Source organism: Rousettus aegyptiacus, unplaced genomic scaffold (genome assembly GCF_014176215.1).
Source record: "Rousettus aegyptiacus isolate mRouAeg1 unplaced genomic scaffold, mRouAeg1.p scaffold_m13_p_17, whole genome shotgun sequence".
Lineage (NCBI taxonomy): Eukaryota > Metazoa > Chordata > Mammalia > Chiroptera > Pteropodidae > Rousettus > Rousettus aegyptiacus.
In genome coordinates, this window is record NW_023416292.1 from 20,965,761 (window position 1) to 20,991,485 (window position 25,725).

Genomic DNA, 25,725 nt, shown 5'->3' on the forward strand with positions numbered 1-25,725 from the left:
TAAGCGGTGTCCCGTCGCCCCGGGCACTGCATGAAGGGGCGGGCCTGCCGGCTGGGTGGGCGGAGCTTAGATTACTCCCAGCCACTAGGGATGAGGGGGCGGGGCTTCGGTGTCTCACGCAGCGTCCGGCCGTAGGCGGGGCTCTGTTGCCCGAGTAACCGGGCGTTGGTGTCAGTGCTGTCGTCTGTCGTCGTGTCCCGGCGTCATCTATTTCCTTGTGCTGAGCTCCTGAGACTATGGTGAGTGCTAGGCGAGGCCAGAGGAACGGCTTCGGGGCTTTGATCACGCAGCGTCCCGGTCCAGCTCCTGGGGAGTGTGGACACTCGAGACGTCCAGGTCTCTTCCACTTGAGCCCCATTGTCTCTTCCTTTCGGGGAGCTGTCCCTGCGATTTCCTCGCAGCGCCCTGAATTGCACTCTGGCACTGCAGAGCCTCTAGAGTAATGTAAGGGAAAGCTGAGGGGTACCTTTAAAGCTTTTTCTGTCATTTTTCATTCACTAAGTTTCCGGTTTCCTTTAACTTGCGAATATATATAAATCCAAAGTTATGTATACTAGTGTCAACATCGATTCCTTAAATTTTCCAGAAGACATTGCAAACAGGATAGGGATCTATGTAACAGTGGCTCATTGTTCAGGGTACAGCCTCGTGCCCTGTACAGTTAGATGCTTAGCAAAAGCTTCCCCCCGCCCCTTTCTTTTAAACGTTTTTTGCTTGTTGACCCAGATGCCCCTTTCGGTGGGCCGTGAATGGACACAAAATATACACATTTGGTGACTTTTTGGGAGTACGTGAGGTGTTATTAGTGTAATTTTTAAGCAAGTTCCTTTTGGTTTAACCTTTTCAGACATATATTTTTAAATGTTTACATCTCCCCCCCCCACCCCGGATGTATGTGCACTTCGGCCACACTTTTCCATTTGCCCTAAAAGCTCCTTCACTTCCTTCTTTGTTCAAGTGACACCTCATCGGAGAGGACTTCCTGTCCACCCCGTCTAAAGTGGCATCTCCAGTTACTCTTGCCCCCGTCACCCTTCTGCACCTTCTTTTCTTCACTTCGGCACCTGACAAATGCACTGCACAGCTGCAATTTTAACAGTGACAGTGGCTGATAGTTACATAATGTTTTCCATTTTTTTTAATGCATTTAAGGTTTTTAACTAATTTACAGTGCCCTTCAGAGGTGGTATTGCATGCATGCTTGGAGAAGGAAGAGAGGCACAAACATTGAGGCAAGAAGAGTGATGCTTTAAAAACATAGTTGCACAGAAGTATACTTTCCACTGAAGTTCCCCTAGTCACTTGGTAGAGCCCAGGTGTGGAGAACTATTTTTGATCAAGGGCTCTTTATCACCAGAGAAAATCTAGAATCCTAAGTAAAAAACAATGGACTCTTATTCCGAGAGAGAGCTCTAGATTTATTCATTCATTTGACAATTATTTTTAAGTCCCTATTCCACATGGGGTGCTATTCTAGGCATCCAGATATAGTAATGAATGACAAAGTCCAGCTCATATGGAGTTAAACTTTCTAGGGGTAGGGAGTCCCACAATAAACAAATAAACATAATGTAATGTTAGAGGTTGGTGAATGTTAGGAAAAAATTATGAGAGAATAGAGTGAAGAGTGTGTGTGTGTGTGTGTGTGTGTGTGTGTGTGTGTGTGTGTGTTGGGGGGGTGGTGAGGAGGGGTTAGCCTGTAGCTGGATGGTCAAGGAGGCTTCTCCAGATCAGTGACATTGGAACAGAGACCTGAATGAAGTGAGGCCTGGTCGTTCTAGCAGTAGAGAGGTCCAGGTATTGGGGGCAGGGACAGCAAATGCAAGGATTCTGAGGTGGGAGCCTGCTTGGTCTGTCCAGCCACCAATAAGAAAGCCAGAATAAGGGGGAAGGAGAGAGGCAGACATGTGGTCCAGTGATAGCCTCAGCCCAGATCACAGAGGCCCCATGCGATGTAAAATCATGAAGTCTTAGAAGTGGAAGGGACTTTAGAGTTTTATAAGACTGGTGTTTCTGGAACTGAGGCTGTGATCATTGGTAGATATTGAACTCTAAATTAGAACAGCAGCTAGCCTTTAAAAACCAGTGTAAAATATTAGTACACTGCACATACCGAAGATCAGAATTGTTTCAAAATTATTACACTTTTTTTCAGTTGTGTGTGTGTTAATTCTAATAGAAATCGCAGTTCTTACTATAGGTTCGGGTAAAGAAAAAAAAAAAAAAACGAATGTTTGTGAGCCACCGATCTAGTCTTATCCCCAGATTTTATAGACGAGACTAAGCGGGAACGTTCTCCAGTCTTCTCTGGCAGCGTGGTGCCTTTGCTCCCACACTGTGCTCCCTCCTGCCAGGCCCAGTACCTGTGTTCGGGAGGGAGAGAGAAAGAGGGAGAGTGAGGGAGGGAGAGAGAGAAGGAAGGAAGGAGGAAGGTAGGCAGAGGGAGAGAGAGATCCCAAATTTGGTAGAGAAAAGAAACTTATTCACTTACAAATCAGAATGGGAAACCTATTTTTCTTAATTGTCAATATTTATCATTTATTAAATGTCTACCATATATTAAGTTCTTTTCATATAAGGAAACCGTCTCAGGTTTTTAAAAAACACGCAAGTTTCTGCAGCCAGTAAGTGACAGGGCCGGGCCTTGCATCCGCTTATCCTGGGAACCCATGCTCTTTCTAGTCTGCTGCAATTGGAGCCAAGACGTTTAGGTTTTTAAATTTGGGGGAGTAAATTTTTTCTGCTTTTCTGTGGCTGTACAAAGAGGTGGAGACCGTTTTCTTCCTTTTTGAAAACTGAATTTCTAGAGCATATGAGTGATGCCAATTTTCTTTAAAAAAATTCATATTTTGGTATTCAATTAGAACTCCTGCAAAATTATATGATTTAATGTATAAGGACAGGGCTTAAATCAAGGGGTGTTTGTAGAACGGCTGAAGCCCGCATCGCTTGAAATCCACATTGAACACTAGGTGGCGCTGCTCCACCGTTGGGCTTGTTACTTCAGGAACCAGGTCCTTTCTAGATTTTATTAGTTGCTTATTGCTTTAATCATATTGATGTGGCATGTGAACATTGTTCATCTGGAAAGCACAGAGTATGCGGTATCACAGGTTATTTCTCATAAAGTCAAAGACGCACACTTTTCACTTTCGTAAATTAGAAAACGGAAGCCGAAACGATGAAAAGATGACCTTCTTTGGGCTTAAACTTGAAAATGTTTTTTTTTTTCAGAATATGTTATTTCACTAAAAAAAGTCCCTTATCTTATTTAAAGGAAACCCAGAACAGTAAGCTACTAAATTAGAATAGCCCACGAGTCACATGGGGGCAGAAAGGCAAAAGCATTCCGAGAGGCAGAAAAGGTCCTCCCGATCTGTGGCTCTTCAGGTGAACTGTCTGATGGTCACACCTCTAACCCTGCCGGCGCTGTCCGGGCTCTCGCCACTTGTACAGAGGTGCATTCACGCTTACAGCCCCTCGAATCTGCGTCACTTGACCATGCCACATCGTGTTTTTTCCAAGGACCGATACCCAGTGGAACTCAGACTCATTCCTTTTCTCAGCAGTTTTGTACATTGTACCGGTGGTTCTAACCATTGCAGTCGGGCGAGGAAAAAAAAGAGTTAATAGTGTCTCTGTTCCGAAGCGTCACTGTGGGTCGTAGTGGGACCCAGGTATGGTACACGTACTCTGCTGGGATAGTTGAAAAGTTTACTAGAGACTAGTTACAAAGGTGTGGGCAGAGTTAGAGAAACTGACGATGGATGGGTCAGTGCCGGGGGCGGGGCTGTTCCTGCCCCCGGGGCCTGCCAGGCAAATGGAGGGAGCTGCGGGAGAGCATCCAGGGTGGAGGGCGGACTGGCAGGACCCGCGGGCCCGGTGGAGGGCAGCGACTGGCCGCCGGATGCGGTCCGGCAGGGAAGGAGTGAGGAGAAAAAAGTACCTAGACTTCACCCTTCTTCCTTTACTCTTCAGCCCCTGCGCCCTGCCGGCCAGACCCAAGTGCACGTCAAGGGCGAGAGAGTCGGGGCAGGCTGGCCGGCCAGTCTCGGAGCAGGTGGGAGAGATGCAGAGCGGAGGTCCGGGGGGACTCAGGGACAATGGCCAGCGCGTCCACTTCCGGGCCGGGTGGCGCAGGGGCTGCGGGCTGAGGCCTAACAAGGGTTGGCCTGTAGTACTCGTGACCTTGACAACAGCTATTTGGATCAAAAAAACGTAAAGATACTATTCATATTATAATTTTCCATGTTATCGGATGATGTTTAGCCCAATGACACAATTTTCCGACTGAATATTAGTGAGTAGTGTGTAATTACCTAAGTATTCTCTTGCCACTATAGTTAGACCCATTATTTCTTTTTCGATTCAGAACCATTTCTCTTGTTGGAGTATTATGGTTTGGTTAACTGTTGACAGCTGGTTTCTCTGGTGGGTGGCTCTTGTCCTGGAGTTACTTAATGCTTTATCAAGGATGTTTTTTTAGGGTGCTAGCCAGAGAAGCCATTCTTATCCGAATAAGTAAAAAAGATGTCCTCTTTGAGAATCTTTATGGAAATAGAAATAAACAGACCTACAGACAAAGGGCTGTTGGGTTGCTTTTTTTTTTAAATCTTGTTGAAGAGTGGATTTTTGCTGTTTTTGCAAGATCTGGTGTTGAACATGTTTATCCTTTTGATCTTTATTTTGGTAGTATTTATTTGATTCTTTTCCTTCAGGTCTCAGAGCTAGGAAAGTCACTTTGGAATTTCAAAAGAAATAAATGATGTCGTTTCTATCCCCCAGAAGCTCCTCTTTTGGCAAAGCTGACGTGCTAGGGTGACAATCCGGTGTCCTACTGTGAGGACATCAGTCCGGCCGTCAGGAAACAGGGGTCTTTGTTGAGTGCTGCTGCTTAACAAGTCACAAGACTCTTGCCAAGGCACTTCACGTATTTGACCTTCTGTTTCCTTATCACGGATGTTCCTTTGATCTCTGGCATTCTGTGAAAATCAAATTGCAAGTGCAGAAATATCAGTGGGCAGAGGGTTGGTCTGGGAAGACATCACAGGAATTCTGTTTTCCTTAAAATATAAAGCGGAGTCCAGCCTGGCTTTTCAGGGAGCAGGTCTCCTGAGTTCATGGCGCGTGTGGGTCTAAGTTCATGGCAGTGGTCCGCGGAGGTCTGAGAGCAAGGCCTGGCCAGGACTCTCTAGGGCCCGAGCTGAGAAAGACTTAAAAAGCCCTTTCTTCACTGAAACCGGACGGGGTGCCCGTCCCAGTGGTGCCTCTCCGGTTTGATCAGTTTCCTGATTTACACTCGCACTGCGGGAATGGTTCTTTTCCCGCGTTCTTCACTCCTTGACGATGTAGTGGGAACTAAGCTGAAAGAGCATCCCCGGGGCGGGGCGTGGGGGGGGGCGTGTGTGTTCATGCGCAGCGGCACTGACTCTTCCTTTAGAGACAAACGGTGGCTTCGTCTTCTGAGACATTATCTCAAATGGCTTTTTTTTTTTTTTTGAAGAGAATACAATCTTGGAAATACGTGGACGCCTCACATTGAACATTGTATTTTTCATAGATGGAGAAGAGTGATTTTAACAGTTTTTCTTAGTTGCTAAGGAATTGAAGCAGAATAGATAATTAACTAAATTTAATAATTCACCTGCCTTTTCGTCTTGACGTGTATGTGTGTCTGACTTTATCAGCGAGAAGTGCCGAGCTGGAGTCCCGCACGAAGCCTCTGTTCCCCTGAGCTCACCTTCTGCTCGCCTTTCCGCGTGGGTTATGTGGGGAGTGAGAGCTTGCTGGGAACAGTCTGGACAGGCTCGACCCGGATCTGGCCGTGCCAGAGCAAAGTTAATATGTGACACATTCCAATGTAAGGGAAATCCTTGACCCTCCAAGGAGCCCTGGACAAAGGCTGTTTGGTAAAGGTTCAGTACCAAGCGAGTGACTGCTTGACGTCCAGCCTCTGATAATGTGGAAATATAAACCTTTCGGTTGTTACCTGTTCGTTTCTATTATGCTTAGCACCGCGGCATCTAAGTAAGGCTGTAGGAATTGCTGTGTTTATTTGCCTGCTCTGTCAGGTGATGAATTTTTAATGAACCACTGTGTTCTCAGAATGTTCAAGGCTCACTGATCCTCACTGGAAGCAGCTGGCTTGAGGTGGCAGGTGCTCATGTACTGTGGGTTTCTAGTATGTCACTCGGAGTGGCCATAAGTACATGCAGACTTAAAGTCTAGAAGCCTGTTGAACTGTTCATTCTGTGGCATGTGTCAGAATTTCCTTCCTTTTTAAGGCTGAGTAATATTCCATCGTATGTACATACCACATTGTGTTTATCCATTCACCCATTAATGCATACGTGGGTTGCTATTAAGATGAATATTAGTTAAATGTTAGCCTCGTGATCATATTTCTCTACTCAGAATGTTCACTGGCTCAGTGAACCACAAGTTTCGTTTTGTTTTTAAAATGTAGATATATCACTTGGCCAACTCTGTGTCCTCTTGCAAGCTCCTTCCTCTCAGGTTTTCGGTGGCACCCACCCATGCTTGCCCTTGTGGCTTTTGTCACGATCGTATGAGTTACTCTTCTTCTAATGCCTGTGCTTTCATGCCGCACGGCCTACCTCTGAATTGTTTTTGTATTGCATTTTTGCCATAGTTTTATGTGTATTGGTCTTTGTCAACTTAGGATGATTGCAAAGCACCTGGGGATTAGGATTGCTGTTTTGACCTCTGGACATGGCCCTTGCCCCCACCTAGGACCTCCGGCTGAGTCTCAAAGGGGGCTTATTCTGTCCCTCTATCGATTCAGTCTATACAGAACCTGCCGAAGGTCATCTCGTGTCGAAGGAACCCACACTCTCAGCATACGTGATAAGCCCCTTGTTACATTATTAAAAATAGAAAATCTGAGGTTGAATTTTTATGATAATCAGACTGGGGAGTAAGAGGTCGTGCCCTGCGACACCTGCCTTCTCTCCCTCCCCACCGCTGGTGTTCATAGGGGTCAGGGATGGGTTCCGCCTGAAAGGGACGGGCCTGGCAGAAGCTTGGAAAATACTGTTCTGTTCGTTCATTGATGAATTAAAAGTGTGCTTATTTGAATAGAAAAAAAAATATGTGTGATTTGGCCAAAGTACATTAGAAAAACCTGTACATGTGTTAGTGCCAACTGGACATACAGCTTCTACTGTTAGGATCTGTAGTGAATTATTGCATGAAAGGAGCCCATTCACATTCCCCAGCCAGAGACTCGGGCGCTAAATCCGGAATTAGCAGCAAAACTCCTCGACCCCTTTCTTCCTCATGTCTTGGTTTGCTTATTGTAATAAAAAACTTTTGGGGGCTAAGATATTTTTAATAACATTTGATGGGAAATCCTGCTTAATAGGAAAGGAAAGGGGGCCACTCTGATTTTTTTCATTTTATCCTCCCTCTGTGGTAGCCATAAGGATGCACCTCACAGACCTCCCACTAGAGAGAGCTTGATGACCAAGGGCCCAGCCTCGTGTTTGCAGAGCAAGGCTGCCTGTGCACGCAGGACTTGCTTCCCAAGGATGGCCCCCATCCAGGCGGGAGGAGCAGGGATGTCCCAGAAGGCGAGGAACCCTCTCCCAAGGCCTTGCCAAGCCCCCCGCCCCATGGACCGCACAGCAACCCAGGGGAGTCTCACGGAGCCTTCCTTTCCTCCGCCTGCCTCTCAGGCTCAGACTTGTGTTGAGATCTCCACCCCTTTTCTCTTACAGGAATTTCCCTCACAGAATTTCTCTTACAGGAATAAAATTCTTGCAGGTTTAATCCTGTCTTGGCATCTCCTCTGCTTCTCAGAGGACCGAGACTTGCACATTCTCCTATAAAAAAGACGCTATGATGGGAAATTACTAGGGAGAGAGGATGTTTACTTATGATTTTAACAATAATATGCTAATACGCCTAGAGTCTTAAATTTAGAAAAGTTAAAACTTCATGTCATTGAGCACTAGCCTCAGAATTTTGTTTTTCACAGCCGTTTACCGATTGTTTATATGTAAACTTGCTTTCGGAAGGACTGAATTATTATCGTAGTCCACATTTTACGAAATCATTCCTCGGGATGCCCGGACGGCTACATAGCATTAAGCAGTTTGTAAGTCATGTTTGAGATAGCCAAAGATATTTAATGAGAAATTAGAAGGAAATCTTTCTCATATATTGTAGAAAAGCAGAATAATTCAATGTAACGGAGAAGTAGTAACAGATTAGTTTTTGCACATATTTGGTAATTTTTGCTTTTAATCCATATTATTTATACAACAGTTCATTTTTTATATGTTAATGTTAAAATCCTTTTTTTTTTCCTTACAGAATCATAGTGAAAGGTTCGTTTTCATTACAGAGTGGTATGATCCAAATGCCTCACTTTATCGACGTTATGAGCTTTTATATTACCCAGAGGATGGATCTGTTGAAATGGTAAATGAGCTTTTCTTTGCTTGAACGTTGGCAAGGGAGTGAAGGTGTGATAGGGAGGGGAACGGGGTCGGCTTTGCATAAAAATACATTTTTTATATATAATTTTTTATGGGAATTATTTTTTTGGTATTATAATTCTAATACAAGATGATAGTTTTGTGCCTTTATTTTTAAATGTCAACAATAGAAATTCATATTTTTTGGTTAGAAAACTTAAATAGGATTCTTCATGGTTTGCATGAAGCACTAGTCAATACGTGGTTATAGATGGAGATTATTATGGTCATAAATACGCCATCGGTATTGAAGGCCGTTATCTGCTTGGTGTTGGGTTTCGTGTAGCCAAGAAAACAGAAATTTGGGATTTCTCTGGGCTTTCGGAGGTTCTGATTTGCTGAAATAATTTGGCAATAAACAAATCTTTCTATTTAGGGCTTTTTAAAGTTTTAAATTTGTAATAAGTTTTTATGTTATTACCAGAATTGACTAGGACATGCAGAAGTTATAGTGTAAAAGAAATTATGATTTGTATTTGTAGCAAAAACGAAATCAAATATAACCTATGTTTAATACAGTGGAACTAAGAACTATATCTAGTTTATAAGATTAACATTCCCGACTGGTAATTATTTGTTTTATTGTATTGTTCTTGGTTCTAGCATGATGTGAAGAATCATCGCACCTTTTTAAAGCGGACCAAATATGATGACCTTCACTTGGAAGATTTATTTATAGGCAATAAAGTGAATGTCTTTTCTCGACAACTGGTGCTCACTGACTACGGGGATCAGTACACAGCTCGTCAGCTGGGCAGCAGGAAAGAAAAGTAAGGAAACAATTGTAGAATCCTTTTTCATCCTGAAAACATTCGGTATGTTTTAGAACCGCATGGACCACATTCTGCGATTTGCTTTTCACTCAGGTAACAAGATAATGGCCATAGTCTTAGGCATTGATTATTTTCTGGAGGAAAAAAGTGCAGACTTTATACACCCTCACCATCCTTTGTGACATGCATCTAACTGGAAACTGAGAGTATTTGACTAGAAAAAGGCTTGGCGTATAGGATAAACATCGCTTGTCAGAATAAAAGTAGTGAGTCCCATAAGCTCAGCGGGAACTCAGAAGAAGGCCTCGTGGAGGAGTTCGAGCTCAGTGAAAGATGGGTTGAATTTTCACGCGGTTAGGTCAAGCGCGGGGAACTCGGGCCCGAGGAGTGAGTGTGAGCCAAGGCCCGAGGGCGGGAGTCGTGTGCCACGCACCGGGCAGCGCCCGCAGTTCTGCTTCACTAGCTTGGCGGTGACAAGACTTCAAAGTTCAGTTTGCGAAACAGCCTGAGTCCGGATGGCAGCGCTCAGCGTGCGGAGGGAGGAGGAAGGCGTGAGGGGAAGGGAAGTAGGCCGAGCGGTGATGGCAAGCCCTCAGGACCCTGAGCCATTCCTGCGTCAGGCCAGGTGTCGAAATGACCTGCGTGTGTCCTTTATTTAAGCCCCACAGCAACCGAGTGTTCGCTGCAGTTTTTGTTCAGAGCCTGAAGGTGTATGAAGAACATATTTTTTACTTGGCTCTGTGAAAACTGTTATTTTCCAGAAATTTCTAGCCTGTCTTAGTTTTGCGAAGCCCGGCCGAACAAACTCTCTTCACTCTCCACTAAAAAGTTTTAATTGTAAAAGAATGATTTTCATATATATTTTTTAAATTTTCTTTTGAGAGCACCTCATGCTTCGTCCTATAGAGCGCGCCTCAGTGCAGGCGAGAGGTAGATTGTCACGGTGATGGCCCCCAGTGAATCACACCTGATATCCATGTCCTTGTCTGGTCCCCTCTCCCCCTTACTCTGGATTCCACTGTGTGGCTTGCATTGACCAAGAGTACAGCAGCAAACATGTCTCAAGGGGACGCTTGATAAGTGCTTGTACGCTGGACACCTTGTGGCTGTATGCAGAGCAGCCCGGACTAGCCTCCTTCAGGACGAAACATCGCAAGGGGAGAGAAGCCATGTCTCCAGCAGACTCTCCCCGCCCCAGCCAAATGCAGCCGAGCGAGTGATCCCAGGTGAATCCCAGGTGCCAGGTGCCCAGCCAGCTTACCGAATCTCGAGAAATTGTTTTAAGCCACCACGTTGTGGGCGGTTTGCTCTGCAGCAGCAGACGACGGCAGCACTGTTAAGATGGTTTTGTGCCGCCTGGGCTGCTGTGCATGCCACATTCAGTTTTAAATAACACGATTCCCGATGCTTCTCTTGTTTTCCTTACAAAATACATTTGAATTATTATGTACCGAACAATTAAGCAGCGAGGACATGGCAGGAATTTATTTAGAGTAATTATTCATAGTAATCAATCCTTTGTCTTCTGTAGGCATTTAAAGAGAGAATGAGACCGACTGCATTTTAAACGTCAGTTCTGTATTTTTCACATTCTCGTTCACAGAAATTGGTGACTGCTGATGTAGTAGGTATTTTCTTTAAGAGCTGTGGTTCACGAAAGCTCTTACAGAATTTAGCATAAACAACGGGTTCGTTTGGCTTATATATAAGTAATGCGAGCTAAAAAGCGACCAGTTTTAATTGTGTCTTCAGTGAAGCCCTATGATATAAAACACTATAAATGACATATTTGCTTCGAAACAAAGAAAACAGATAGACTGGAATAGCCTGTAACAAACAGGCTAATATGAACAAGGATGAAAGTTAAGGAAACTATACTGCTTGAGAATTAAAAATAAAAATTGCTGAGCTATTTTTTTCAAACTTATTCTTTCTTTCTTTCTTTCTTTCTAGAACATTAGCCCTGATTAAACCAGATGCGATATCAAAAGTTGGAGAAATAATTGAAATAATAAACAAAGCTGGATTTACTATAACCAAACTGAAAATGATGACGCTGTCCAGGTAAGTGGATAATTTTCAGTTATGCAGTGTCTGGTTTCCCTTTTAAAAATCATCCTTTATCATTCATGTTATTGTTTAATACTTAAAAATCTACTGAATGACAAAAAATAGAAGAGTAATCTTATTAGATTGAGAAAATGTAAGACAGCAGGTAATCAGATGCGTAATGATTAAACTCTAAGCAAATAGGAGTGGTCAGATCGCACATAACTCATTACCTGTTTATCGTCTCCACAAACCTCCTCTGCGTTTTACTAGCACCGATGTGTGATCATGGTAATCTCTTCTTAATCTGCGAGTATAACACCATATCAACATGACAGACGGACAGGAATGTTTATTTCTATTTGACAAGGGATTCCTGTTGTTGAGATTTCCAAAAGTGACGCCTTTGGAAATGTTTGTATTTAGCTCGTCCTAATATACATAATTGGTAAACATAGCCATTTACTACTCTGAAAAGCAACCCAGTCGATCTGACCAGCATTTTCTGTTAATGAGTGAAACTATGATTTTCCTAGGGGTGGCAGTTGGGGGCAGCTGGCTTCAGTGGTGTCCTGTGTCACACCACCACCATTTTGGGTTTGTTTTTGGTCTTCTCACTGCTGTCCCTGAATGCCTGTCCCATGGGACAGTTGCTTTTTTCTGTCTGAGTACAGGGACAGTTGATAGCAATAGAAATTTGATGGAGCTTGATAAGTCCGACCCCCTAGAAACCTTAACAAGACACCCTCAACTTAACCCCAATAATGGCATAGGTTTAATTTGAGTTTTTCCTCTCGGTGAGGTCTCCCAGTTTACATATTTTCTAGAGAGGCAGGAGGCGTACAGTTCAGAGCACAGTCTAGAGCTCGTGACTGTGCCTCTTACTAGATGTGCGACTCAACGGTTTACCTCTGTGCTTCAGTTTCTTCGTCTGCAAGGTGGAGGTCATAATAGCACCTGTATCAGAAGGTTGTTAGGAGTGCTACGTGAGCTTGGTATACGTAGGTGCTTTGAAAAACCCTGGCTCATAGTGAGTACTAAAGGTTAGCTGTTATTATTAGTTACCAGGAGTACTAGTGATACCATTATTATTTAGTGGAAACCCTTTATAAGTAGTAGTATTTGTCTTATTTCTGTTTGAGCTGAGAATGCTTGCTCTCATGGCAGGCGATTGTGCTGAATTCTGGAGAGATGACTCGGAATAGGTTCAGTGAGATGAAATGTTTTTTATGCCTCTGTACTTCCAACGCCTGATCACTTGGCGCAAACTTCCCGTGACAGAGATACCCAGGAAACCTTCGTCTTTAACTGTTCATACCACCTCACACATTTCCATTAATATTATAGTTGAGTCTGGGGTTTTACCTACCTCAAAAGCTAGCGAGTTCGGATGAGACGTTCGGGGATGCTAGAGGAAGACGTGGGGCCCCTGGGTCACAGACGGGGGCCGTTGCCACGGTGCCGCCGCGGGAGCATCGCGCTGTGTTGGTTCCCTTGCCTCCGCGTCCCGGGGGAACAGCGCGACATGGGCCCAGCGGGTGTTGTAGACAGACAGTCAGCAGCCACACAGCTGAGGGGCGGTGAGCTTGGGTTTCCTCCCATTGCAGTAAACAGCCTGCTCTTTGTCCTGAAGAGACATCACCTCATCCCTCAAAGCGGCTGGCTGGACGCGCAGCTCTGGGAAGTGGCGGACACCCGTGGGGGAGGATGTCCCAGTGCTCAGATCTCTTCTAAAATGTGCTCAAACGGCAGTTCCTCCATCGTTACAGTTTCTCGAAGGCAGCAGCTAAGTTTCATCTGACTTTGTATCTCTAGTTCTTGGATCAATGCTTTCAGTCAGCATAGGCAATAAAGTAAATATTTTATGAAAGAATAAATGGATAGAACATTGTGAGAAAATGGTGCGTTTATAAAAAAACAAGACATAAGACAACAACAACAAAACTTTTCTAGGTGGTAATGCACCTGTGAATCTGTACATTTTTTTAAGGAAGAATTATGATAAGGTAATGAATTAGATCAGAATGAAGGGAAAATTCATGAACACTCATTTGGTTTCAATTTTAGATTTTGATGGAGGTAACTATGGGCCCGGTGACATGTTAGGAGAAAACTATGAAATAGTTATAATAGTTTGTTAAGATTTTTGTTTTCATCGATACTAAAGATTATGATTTTTTTTCTCATTTAGTAGTTCCATTGTGTTGAAAACTAGAGTTGGTCATTTTAGTTCCTTGCTGCTAACTCTTCTAAAATACTCCCCATGCGAGTTTTTTAGGCATTCGGTTTTACCTCATTTTATGCTGCAATACAATATATCCTTGTCATTTTTGTGAATACTTACCCTTATCCTCTAGAAGTTTTTTTTCTTCAGTTGGTAATATAAAAAGCAAAAGCAAAAATTTTAAACAAGGGGAGATTTGGGCAGAATATTTGTTGGAAAATCATTAATCAGTTCACATATAGATCAAATAGAAGATTTCATCTTTATTTCATTAATGTAAGCTAAAATAATTTTCTCACGTAATTCTTAACTGTTGTCATTTTGATTATTTTATAGGAAAGAAGCAACAGATTTTCATATAGACCATCATTCAAAGCCCTTCTTAAAGTAGGTGCTCAATTTGGGGCTAGTGGTGTATAATGGAAGATATGCTGGAAAACCAAAGAGTTGTAATTTTACAATTAAATGTGTTACATGAGAATTATCTGTCAAAAGGACCACAGCGACATCTTGCAACTGCAGAGAACTTACTTCCTAAGAATTTTTTTTCTGTTCTTTTATTAGATAAGAATTCTTATCATTAAATATCTTAAACTTTAATAAGAAGCAAATAGGATGATTTTTTAAAAGGATAATTGATTTATAAGAAGCCTAGCTTTCTTTTTAGATTTAGCAGATAAAAAAGGGGTGATAATTACATTGAATGTTTGTTTTTGTTGTGCCTTTAAACTCCTCCAATTCTCGTGTATGGCAACAATGTCCGCAGAACGCTTACAGTTTAAATGGTTTGAGATATATTTTATTCTTGAAATATAGCAACAAATATATGTCAAAAACCGAATCTATGTTCTACATATTTGGGTTGTGATTAAGTTTATGTGGACATCGTGTGTGGCATCGCCGTGGACAGACAAAAGCGAGCGTACGTTTCCCGTAACGCACGGTGGCGGCCGGGCTGCCACTTGCCGACGTGCCATTCGGCACCTGCGCAGAAAAGCGCTTTTTAAAAAAGTGCTACGTGAGAAATTTATGACGCCATAGAGTATTTACATTAAGCTGTCCAAAACATTTCCAGGCCTCGTTAGGCAAGGATTATGTAACCCTCTGGGAATATACTCTTTGCCGTCGTCTTTGTATACGCTCATGGCGTTCTAGTTCAGCCCCTAAATTAGTATCTTCTATGTAATTAGTGTGCGGTAAATGTTATTAAATGCACGCATTAACGTAGTTTTCATGTTGTGTCAATAAACACGTAGCGAAAGACGTAGCTGCGGAGTCGGAGGAGTGGCAGTCTCGGCGTCGGGCACACCATTTCTGCGCCGACACACGCCACCTTGCGTTACGGGCTTCGCTGCGTGCTGGGGGAGTTCTGCAGGAAAAGGACATTATGTGATTCTCGAGGGAGGGGTCTTGTTTTATAGCCTATTCTGATTCGTAGCAGGTGACCGTTAAATGCCTGTAGGGCAGGTAAACACATGTTTGTTCCCTTGCCTTGGGTTCCTTAAATCTAGTTTTTTGGCACCCAAGGCCTGACAGTGTGGCTGAGGAGGGCTGTGGGCCTTGTACAAGGGGAGGGCCGAGTGTGTCTCTGTACCTGGCCATTTCTCAGAATGTCCTTCAGAATGAGTCGATTTAAAGACGAGGCGCCAAAGGCAGTTAGCTCACGTACCACGGTTCACGCGGGCAGCGTCGTGTCTCGGTCGGGGGTTTGCACGCGCAGACGGGCGTGTCGCACCTTGCCGCTTTCCCCAGGAGGGTCCCGTCCCCTCTGGATGAGAGAAGAACACGGGCTTCCTGTCCCCGCTTGGCACAGTCGGAGGAGTGGCGTCCCCTATTTCACAGTTAAACTCGTCATTTCTGCCTTGTACACGTCTAGACGTGGAAAAACAAAATGAGCTTTATAAAGTTTCTCATGTGTGCCTTGGGGTACTGGGACTCAGTGCTGGAGTTTTAATCAAGAACCTGTGTGTACGCTTTAATAATTTAAGATAGGAATAACCCACAGTAGCTTTTATGTGAATAAAAGGATATTTCTTGAAGGCCTATTGATTTTTTTTTTTTATCACTAGACCAACTTAATGTTTATTGATTGACAGTTCATTGTCACTCTTTGAATTTTAATAGTTTTACAGAAAATACTTAGTGTAAATATGTTAAGACATCACTCTCATCACTTTATTATGAAATTTTATTTGACTGCAATAAACCACATGAAATAAAAGGGAAGATTCTTCTGTACCTTTTATGACAATGGGAAAAGCATAGATCAACAATATGTATTTAAGTCAATGAAATAGTCTTAATTCAAGGAAAGAGTGATTTTTTTTTTGGCCAGATCAACAGTAATTGATTTGACAATACTAGTGATTTGTAGTGACTCAGGCCACTGCAAGGCACTCGATTTATGAAAATTTTATCTTGCCCATGTAAAACTCATTATGTCCAGTAGTCCTGAGCTCATAATAGCGGTGTGTGTCGAAATACTCAGATCGTAATATATTCTTGGTACGAGAGATCGCTAGCCTGACAGGAAAATGAAGCAAATCCACGTTCTGCCTGTTTCCCAGTGAGCTGATCCAGTTTATTACGAGCGGCCCTGTTGTTGCCATGGAGATCCTGAGAGATGACGCTATCTGTGAGTGGAAGAGGCTCCTCGGACACGCGAACTCTCAGATGGCGCGTGCAGATGCCCCCGGAAGCCTGCGAGCCCTCTTCGGAACAGACGGCATAAGAAACGCAGCCCACGGCCCTGATTCTGTCGCCTGTGCTGCCAGAGTAAGGTGTTCCACACACATTTTAATGTCGTGTTGGTTTTGTGAAGTGTTAGATGTCAAAGTCAGGCATTTTGCCACCACTAACATGGGGTGGCTTCCTACAGCTGATCTACTACTGGTAGAGAAGACCTTTGACCTTTGGCCTGGGATTAAACTGTTTCAAAGATGTGTCCCCCTCGTGAACTGGTAGCCTGGTCATGGCCAGGATGAGTTTTCTCCGTTTAAAATGCTTGTTGTCCCATTTCTTATTCCAAAGGCTGAAATTACTGTGGCTAATCAGTGTCTGAATTATTGAATTTATGTGTGAACAGCAGTTTATGGGCAGTGAATGTTCAAAAAGAAGGCATCATTTGACATAGTCTTTAACTCAGACGTAACACTCTATTTTCAAGCTTAACATCCTTTTCTTTTCCTATATATAGCTAACGTTTATGAAAAAGTTTCGCTACTGTCACTCCTTGTTTTAAATCCATATAAATAAAGTATTACACTGGGCTTATGCCGATGTTGCATTAACAGAGCACAAGTTTATTCTTAGCATTGCAAGAAGTTCTCAGCTAATTTAAGACAGTTTTCAGTCTGGCCATGTTTACAATGAAATAATATTAGATAGTTTTATAACAATTTTTTTTTCTTACAACGCTATCCATACATCGTTTCAGCTCTCCTTTCAAATTAAACTTTGAATCCGATCACCATGTCTACATCAGGGGTCTCCCGCCCCCGTGCTGTGGACCGGTACCGGTCTGTGGCCTGTTAGGGACCGGGCCGCACAGCAGGAGGTAAGCACAGCCTCATCTGTGTTTACAGCCGCCCCCAGCGCCGGCATCACCGCCTCAGCTCCGCCTCAGATCATCCGGCGTTAGATTCTCATAGGAGCCCTGGTCCCTGGGGCCAGAAAGGTTGGGGACCGCTGCTCTATGACCTACCAAGTCTTTGATTTTATATTTATCCTCCCAGTAGACTGGGAACTCCTCAAGGATGTTAAATACACCTCCATACCTCCAGGATCTGGATCGCAGGTGTTTAAAGAAGTTTTGGAATTGAAAACAACAACGAACCTCGCGGTTATTGAGCGCTCGCTATGCAACAGGCCCTGTTCCAAGCCCTTGAGTCTCATTTCTCACAGCGTCCTATGCGGCCACTCCCATCATCCGTCTTTGCTGTGGCAGGAGCTGGGACTCGATGGGTTTAAGTGCCTGGGCCACCTGAGGACAGAGCCCAGGCACGTCTGGCCGCAGCACCCCTGTGCCTGGCTGCCGCTCTCCACTGCGTGCGCTGGAATTTAAACATCACAGGCTTTTAGAATATGGGAGTAATGGAGATGCTTTTCAGAGAATTAGGAAGCTAAAGAAAATTGGTCATCAGGAATCCTGCCAACGGTATTGACAGTTTACCTATTTATGACATGTTCCTTCCAGCTCATTCCCTTGATCATTTATATCGATTTACATAGTAAACACCATTTTACATGGTTTTAATTTGAGTCTTTTTAGCACTTAATATTATATCATAACATTTTATATGTTACTAGTTTGCTGTCAAAAGAGTAAATTTCAATGGCCGCAGAATATTCTCCTGCATGAATATTACATGATTTAGGTCCTCACTATTGGATATTTCGTTAGGTTTGATTTTTTTCCCCATACTTGAAATAAGGGTGCACTTGATCATGTGATTTTATATTTCATTCACGTTTTAGATGATTTCCCTATAACAGATTTCTTATCTGATATTAGGATCTGTACAGGGAAAGTTTGGTATTTTAAAAATGTTTTAATCTGGGGCATTTACAAAACCGATATTTAAATTTACGGTGTAAAAGTTTTGGAGAAACTTAACTGGCAACCATTTAGTGACACTTTTATTATGGTAATTAAAGGCGGGAATGTAGTGAGTGGATGTTTGCGTGAGGCAAACAGGTGGCCTGTTCCAGAGTGGGACCGATGAGTTCATTTAACAGCCCACGGTGAGAAGGACATGACTCAAAGCTTATTAAAGTGAGTCCGAATTTTATTTTGGAGGGAAGTCACATACATTTAACTCTCCCTGCCGGGCAGGTTAGGGACGAACATAGGAAAGGCTAGGGGAAGAGCAAGGGCCCCTGGGAGGGGAGGAGCTTTATGAAAAGTGCTCAGGCGTGGGACTTCACGTGGTGTGCCGTCTCTGAATCAGTCGCCATAACAATGAGCTAGTCAAAGTGCTCTTGCAAACGTCAGCTTGGATTAATGGGTAGGACGGATAATGACAGCCCGCCCGGGGGCAAAGAGGAAGCAATGGTACGAAACAGAATTACTCACTGTCACTGAGAATATGTATTTAAGTAAAACCTTTATATTCTCTGCCTTAAATACATATTTATTCAGCATATGTAAATGAGTATTTGGAAAGCTGGCGTTTTTTATTTATAAAAATCGAGCAAGGAAAGAAATTAAGGAGCGACGAGACAGGGCGAGGAGGGGCTGTGGCGAGGGCTGTCGAGTACAGGGTGTCGGGACGTGCTCACGGCCTTGGATTCGAGCAGAGCCGGGGAGGCGGCGAGGGAGAAACCCGAGCAAATGTCTGGGGAAGGCGGCGCGCGCCAAGGCGAGGAATCACGCGTGCAAGGGTCCGAGGCGGGGGACGTGTTTGCCATGCTCAAGGAGCTGCGAGTCGGCGAGGCCGCGGCAGCGTCCGGTTCTACAGAACTGGATGGGTTCGGAGCTGGAGCCACGGGCCGGACCACGTAAGGCCCTGCAGGGCATCCGGGCCTTGGAAATTCATCCCAGATGAGGCAGGAGGCCATGGGAGGGTTCCGTGCAGTGACGGGATCGGCTCTGACAACTGCCACTCAGACGCCGTGTTGAGTGGGTCGGGCAGGGCGGTGGGGGGGTGGGGTAGGCGCGGACAGAGCCGGGGTGGGGGCACAGCCGTCCAAGTGAACGCCTGTGGTACTCGTCCTTCTCTCTGACCTATTTCACTCGCCGTAGTACCCTCTAGAGGCATCCACGTCGTTGCAGATGGCAAGACCTTATTCTTTTCTTACGGCCGAGTAATATTCCATTGCGTATGCCTACCGCCTCTTCCATTGCTTTAATTAATACTTTATATGTCCTTTTGATCATAAGACTTTAAACAGGGTTTAGGTCGTTCGTTTTAAACAGTTAAAATCATTTTTTAGAAAATTCGAAGCAATCAATTTATATTATGAAACCTTAAAAGTAAATGTGTAGTTCTTCCCCTTTCACATGAATATCACAGGAGTTCAAGATCAGAGGTTCCTTATGCCAAAGTCATTTCTCTCTGTTTTTAGGAAATGGAGTTATTTTTTCCTTCGAGTGGAGTTTGCGGACCAGCAAACACTGCTAAATTTACCAATTGTACCTGTTGCATTATTAAGCCTCACGCCGTCAGTGAAGGTAAGTGCTGCGTGGAATACATATTCAATGCATTTTGGTAAGAGAGACTTATTTTCTTAATGTCTGTTTTCTCATTGTATTTTATGTGTAGAAATTAAAGTGTAAATTTAACACTTGATTTTTTCTTTGAAGGCACGTGAGTAAAGGTGACAAAATAAAAGTGAGGAGAAAAGCTGTCCAAACCTCTATTTATCTCTATATTTGTACCCGTGCATTTTAAAAGGCGTTCCTTGGGTTGCTGATCAGGGTCATGTGCTCATCCTGTTACAGGTCTTGACGCCTTGACTTTTAATCTGCCTCTTCTCCTCCCAATCATATAACCAAGATTCACCTAATTAAGCAGCACTCCTGAGGTACAGTTTAAAGCAATATCCCCCATATCGGCAGTATGCCCCTTTTGAGAAAGTTGAGGAAACTTCCTTCACTTCTCAATATCTGAAACAAAGTTTGGCTAATATATATGACAGCTATATATGTATGACATGACAGGTAGATTGATAGATGTGTCCTGAGAGTTTGTAAGGTGTTTTGTATTCATTTTTCTTCATCTATTTATTTTAGTCTGTTGTATATATTTCTGTCAGTTATCCCAAGTCTTTTTGGAAATGAGATGGGTATTATTTTAAAAATCATCCTTAAAAAACTAGAATGTCAGAATAACATAATTGATGGATGAAATTTTTTTCTAAGCATTAAAGTAATTCAAGTATACAATAGAAAATAAAAAAATAAGAAAGCATTTAAAAAAAAAAACAATGAAAGTTACCTGTTTTCTCATCATTCCAAGATAATCATTGTTGATATTTCGATATTTCCTCCAGATTCTTTTATTCTGCACATACCTGTGTTCATGTGTAACCGACACACCTGACTATAACTGTTAAGATGGTGGAGGTATAGGTCGGCAGGCTTTGGTTTTAATTTCGGTGGGAGCATTTTGGGTGCTCTTAATTCTTCATGAATATTTTAATTGTTGTACACTGTGCAACCATATAGATGTAGCATAATAGTTGGACACTTAGCTCGTTTCCAGTTTTTTTGTTGTTAAAAATAAAGCTTTAAAGAATATATTTGCACATAAACATTTGACGCTATCGCTAATCATTTCTTTTGGCTGGTTTCCTAGCAGTGGAATTACTGGTTGAAAGGATAGGAACCTTAAAGACCTTGCTGCATAATTAATACTCCTTTAATTATTTAGGAAGTACTTCAATATCTCGTAGGTCCTTAGGACCGTAACCGCAGGAAGCAGCATGCATGGCGGCTAGCAAACATTTATGGAGAACTGGCCACGATGCGCCAGGTAGCGACCGAGTAACCCCCGTGCCTCATCATCTTTAACCCTCTCGGCAGAGGCGGTATCTCACTTTTTTCCAGATAAACAGGCTGAGGCTGTTCATGCGAAGAAGTCGTTTTCCCCAATTTAGAGTGGAGAGGCCAAGATGCAAACCCCAGTCGCTCGTAACCTCCACATTCTTTCCTCTACACGCGTTGACTCCACGCCGGCCACAGCAAAAGCGTCGCATGCTTGGCCACCTTCTGCGGGAAGTAATAATAGTGTCAGAGATGGCTGGTGTTGGCAGCCTAGGAGAAAAATCAGGGTTTTATGTCGCACTCATTTTTCTGCCCTGGGCATGGCTACACACACAACATACACACACATGCACATACACAATGCACACACATTTTAACGTATGAGGTGAATTCTTGTTTGAAGACCTCGGCTTTATAAGAAGGCTGTTTTTGGCATCTTAATACATTCAATTTGATCTTTACATGAATTAATTGTTTTTTAAAGGAAAAATGCGATACAGGGAAAGAAGCAAAAATAAAATAGAATTAGAATAAATACTGGTTATATACCTTAATAACTCCATAATGAATATAATAAATCTACTAAAAATGATTATAAACAAAATGTGATGTCAAAATAATTGATTTCATATTTATACAGGTTTAAATCATTTTTACTCGGAGCTGTTCTTTAAAGACTACCTATATTTTATATATTCATATTTGATACATAACGTCAGAGGCCAACGAGTTAAAGAAAGTTTTGCAAAATTTAATCAGATGGCAGAATGCTTTAAACTTCGACATTTCAAGGCTTTCTTTTCTGTTATTTCTAAACCTCAATTTTAGGGACTCTTTGAGACCATTTTGAAATGTGTCGTTAACCCGGTTCGGCTTAGAGTCAAACTGGCCATGATGAAATGCAGTTCGGTGTCTCTTATCGAATTTCTTGTTAGATTCATCGGCCCCCTTTCAGCCGCTGGTTTCCGGCTATCGCTCTTCATAACGATCTCATCTCCCGGTGTGTTTGATTTCATCCGTGGTCTAGTACAGGTATGAGAGAAGAGATTTAAAAAAAGAAAAAAAAAAAGTTGTTGATAAGAGAGCAGCCGAAAGGAACGGGGCCTCACCTGCCCTTTTGGTTGACCCCGAGCCCCGCCAAGGCCAGCAGAGCCTGTGGGTCAAGCGCGGCTCGGTTTCTTGCTTATCACGGGGAGGAGCGCGCCTGGGTGGAGGCGCAGGAGACTGCACGAGGGGGAGGCCGTGGCGGAGGGCGCAGAGGTTCAGGGGGGACTGGGAGGGCGAAGGTGGCTCTGTCAGGGCAGCGATCGGGCCGAAGCTGGGCAGAGTTCACGAAATAGTTTGGGGTCGGTGGAAACAGGCCAGGATCTTAACCGCGGCTTTGCAGTGCCAGTTGCTTGATAAGCGAGTTGTTTGCCAAGTGGAGGGAACACTGTGCAGACCGGATTGTTTTCGCAGTCTGTCGTCGTTGGGGTAAATGGACTTCTGGGAAGTTCCTGACGCATTCAGTGAAGTTATTTACCGATTTACAGCCTTATCTTCGTGGGAAGATTTCCTAGCACAAATAACAGTCACGTGGCTGGAGGTGGCCTTAGTTCTGAGTCCTGTGGTTAATCTGTCTGGATTCAATGGTCCTCTTCTCACTTCTAAGAGAAGTAGAAAAAAAGACAGGGCTTAGTTTGTGGAAGAGATGGTGGGGAAATACACATACTTGGCATTTACAGTCTTAATATATCTATAAATTGAAATAGATTTTATCATTTGGGGGACTCTGGTTTTGAAAGGGAAAACAAGGTGAATATTTCGTGTTCTTTTTTTCTTTTTTAATTTCAAGATTACGTGACGTTTGTTTTGATGTCCTCCGCAGTATTTGCATGGAGTTAGTTTTATCCATCGATAAAATGAGTCATTTCTACTCTGACATCAGGCTTCAGAGGTTTGAATTCTGGCTCCACGACTTACTGACCATGGGCCGTTGGATAAATTAACCTCTCTGGACGGCGTCTGCTCGTCCGTGGAATGAGAATAGCGGCATACCTTCCTCACGCAGTAACCGCGAGGGCAAACGCGCTGCCTGGGACGGTTAGCCGAGCGGACGGCGCGTCACGTGGGCGTGGGGCTTCACGAGTGACACGTGCCTCGCAGCACTGCTGCCCTTACGATTCCTCCTCCGTTGCTGTTTAAAAAATTTCATTTAGGAATAGTTAAATTTTGTTCGCTAATCTGTTCCAACATCTAATAACCTTTCGGGGTTAGTGGAAAAGACTGTTAGCAAGGACTTTTCTTGAGCACAGAACAATAAAAACACTTTCATGACTAACTGTGGTTCATATTTATGGAGTGCTAAGTACTTTACGTGAATTATTTAATTCTCAAAACGTAAGGGTCGGTGTTATTTGAACCCCATGTCACGGAGGAGAAAACCCGGGCGGCGAGATGTTAGGTAACCTGCCCGAAGTCACACAGCTCTTAGGTGGCGGGCAGTGTCGGCTTCCTACGAAGTTTGTCTTCCTTCCGGCACCTTCTCCCGGTCTGCCTCTTTGGGGACCGTTGTTTCTCGTTGTTTCCTTAAAGAGTAGCACACCTTTTCCCAATGTTGTTTTAGCCTTTCGCTTCTAATATGTGTCCTGTAGTCGCTGTGGTTGAATTTCATTTCATTTCTATTTTTAAAATTTTTATTTTTTCAATCCAATCTAGTCGTCCTATCTTAGAATAGTTGAATGTAGGGCCATTTGTTGTGATTACCGTTCTACCCGTAGTCATTTATCTTGCTTAAAGTTTTTTCATTCTTTCTCCCGACTTTCCCCTCCCCTTTCTAGCTTTCTGTGATAGTTTTTTTTACTGCCCTTTTTCTCCTTATCTGCTGGTATGAAAGCCATAGATCAGGGGTCAGCAAACTATGGCCCTTGGGCTGAATGGGGCCATCCGCCTGGTTTTGTAAATACAATTCTAATTAGAACACAGCCATGCCTGTGGCTGTGGCTGCTTTTTATGCTACGTTAGTGGGGTTGAGTGGTTGTGACAGATACGGTATGGCCTGCAAAGCCTAAAATATTAACTCTCTTACTCTTCACAAAAATAATTCACTGACCTCTGCCATAGAATGTATATTTTAAATTGGTTCTACCTAAATTTTAGCATGTGTACCTAACTCTGCATTTTGTTAATAAAATTTAAAGTTGTTCACTCTCTCTAGATTTGTCCTAAGGCTGACTTTAGAATGCTTTAAAAGGCTGCTGAAATCTTCCCCTCCCACCTTTTAAATTATTGATGTCAGAATATTTATTCTTTTTTTTAACGTCTACTTTTAATCATCTTTATTGCACTGAAATCTTCTCCCATCTTTTGAATTATTGATGTCAGAATATTTATTCCCCTTTTCTAACATATTTTTTAATCAACTCTATTAATGTATAATTTACGTGACGTAAAATGCACCCGTAGGTGCGCCCTTCTGGCACTGTATCGCAGCATCCTGAGCTCGCGGTCCCGAAGTCCTTCTCGCGTGTAAACTCGACCCTGCCTGAGGTCTCCCTGGAGACGCTCAGAGGCTGAGCAGGTAGTTTCGATTGTTTGAGTACGTTACTGTGTGAAGGGAGAGTCGCCTGGATTTGTTCCAGGCTGCGTTGTGTGCCTTTCTTATTAGAGGTTCTCTACAAGTGACAAAGCAGTGAAAAGTCACTCTGTTATCTGTGGAAGTCAGGCCTTGCTCTTCACACCTGACGGAATAAAGAAACATCCGTTGCTAGGCAGCCAAGGCACCAGCACCTAGCAACTGCGATGTGCGCCTTAGGAACGCACCGCAGGCTCTCTTCAGAGCCGTGTTGAGATGACACAGGCTTGGAGTAGCGGGAGTAAGGAAGGCCGCAACTGGACGTTAGAGCCGTGGGCTTCTCAGACCCCGTGGCAGGCGCTTTCCACGGCTGGGCGCGTGGTCCCTGGTGCTCTGCTGCGCTCACCCGTCTGGCGGTCCCAGCATCGGTGAGCATCCCGCTCGCCCGGAGGGCTTGTCGAAATGCAGACTCCCGGCCCTCCCTCCGGACCTCAGAGTCGCTCCCTCTGCGTTCCTAACAACTCCCCAGGTCGTGCGACTGCCCTCTGGGCAGGGACCACATCTTGGGAACCACGAGACAGCACAGCTGCCCCCACGGAGGGCCTGTGCCGGGAAGTAGAGCAGACACAGGCTCATGCCCAGTGCATTCGTGTGTGCCTCCAGCAGGCCAGGGGCGAGGGCGACTTCGTTCGTGGCTCGTGCTGCGCTCTGTGTCGATTTTTAAGCCTGCCCGTGATGCGAGCTGGAGAAATCAGGTGAAGCCGTCCAAAATCAATAAGAAGAAACAGAATTCTTGAAATAAGATCCCCAAATATGTGACTCTCCTTAACTGTGAATTCAGATAGTGGAATGAACAAAAATCGAAAAACTGGGCGAAACACCAGCTCTGAGAACCTTTCTCTTTACATGTCTTTAAAAAAGGAGACACCAGAAATACTTCTAGGAAAGGGAGAAGGTTTTATGTACTGAGTTCTGTTCGTGTTGGAGTTAGTGGATCTGTGGTTCTGAATTACTTTTTCAGTCTTTTTCGTTGTGTTTGCTATGAGACGAACAGATTTTCATCGACCGGTTATAACACGACATCACTTGCATGTGTATATTTACGAAACGTGAAGTCTGCTTCTCGTGGGGCTTGCGCT

The 25,725-nt window shown here is 43.7% G+C and overlaps 1 protein-coding gene across 1 annotated transcript in view; it reads left to right on the plus strand.

The window, feature by feature from the left end:
- The first annotated feature begins 125 nt into the window (after positions 1-125).
- NME7 (NME/NM23 family member 7) overlaps positions 126-25,725 on the plus strand; it is a 59,017-nt gene continuing 33,417 nt past the window's right edge. Inside the window, exons 1-7 of the mRNA XM_016148602.2 lie at positions 126-239; positions 8,338-8,445; positions 9,105-9,271; positions 11,228-11,338; positions 13,884-13,934; positions 16,115-16,322; positions 19,614-19,719. Of these exons, the coding sequence (XP_016004088.1) occupies positions 237-239; positions 8,338-8,445; positions 9,105-9,271; positions 11,228-11,338; positions 13,884-13,934; positions 16,115-16,322; positions 19,614-19,719 (754 nt within the window). The 5' untranslated portion in view covers positions 126-236. The remainder of the gene's footprint in view (positions 240-8,337; positions 8,446-9,104; positions 9,272-11,227; positions 11,339-13,883; positions 13,935-16,114; positions 16,323-19,613; positions 19,720-25,725) is intronic.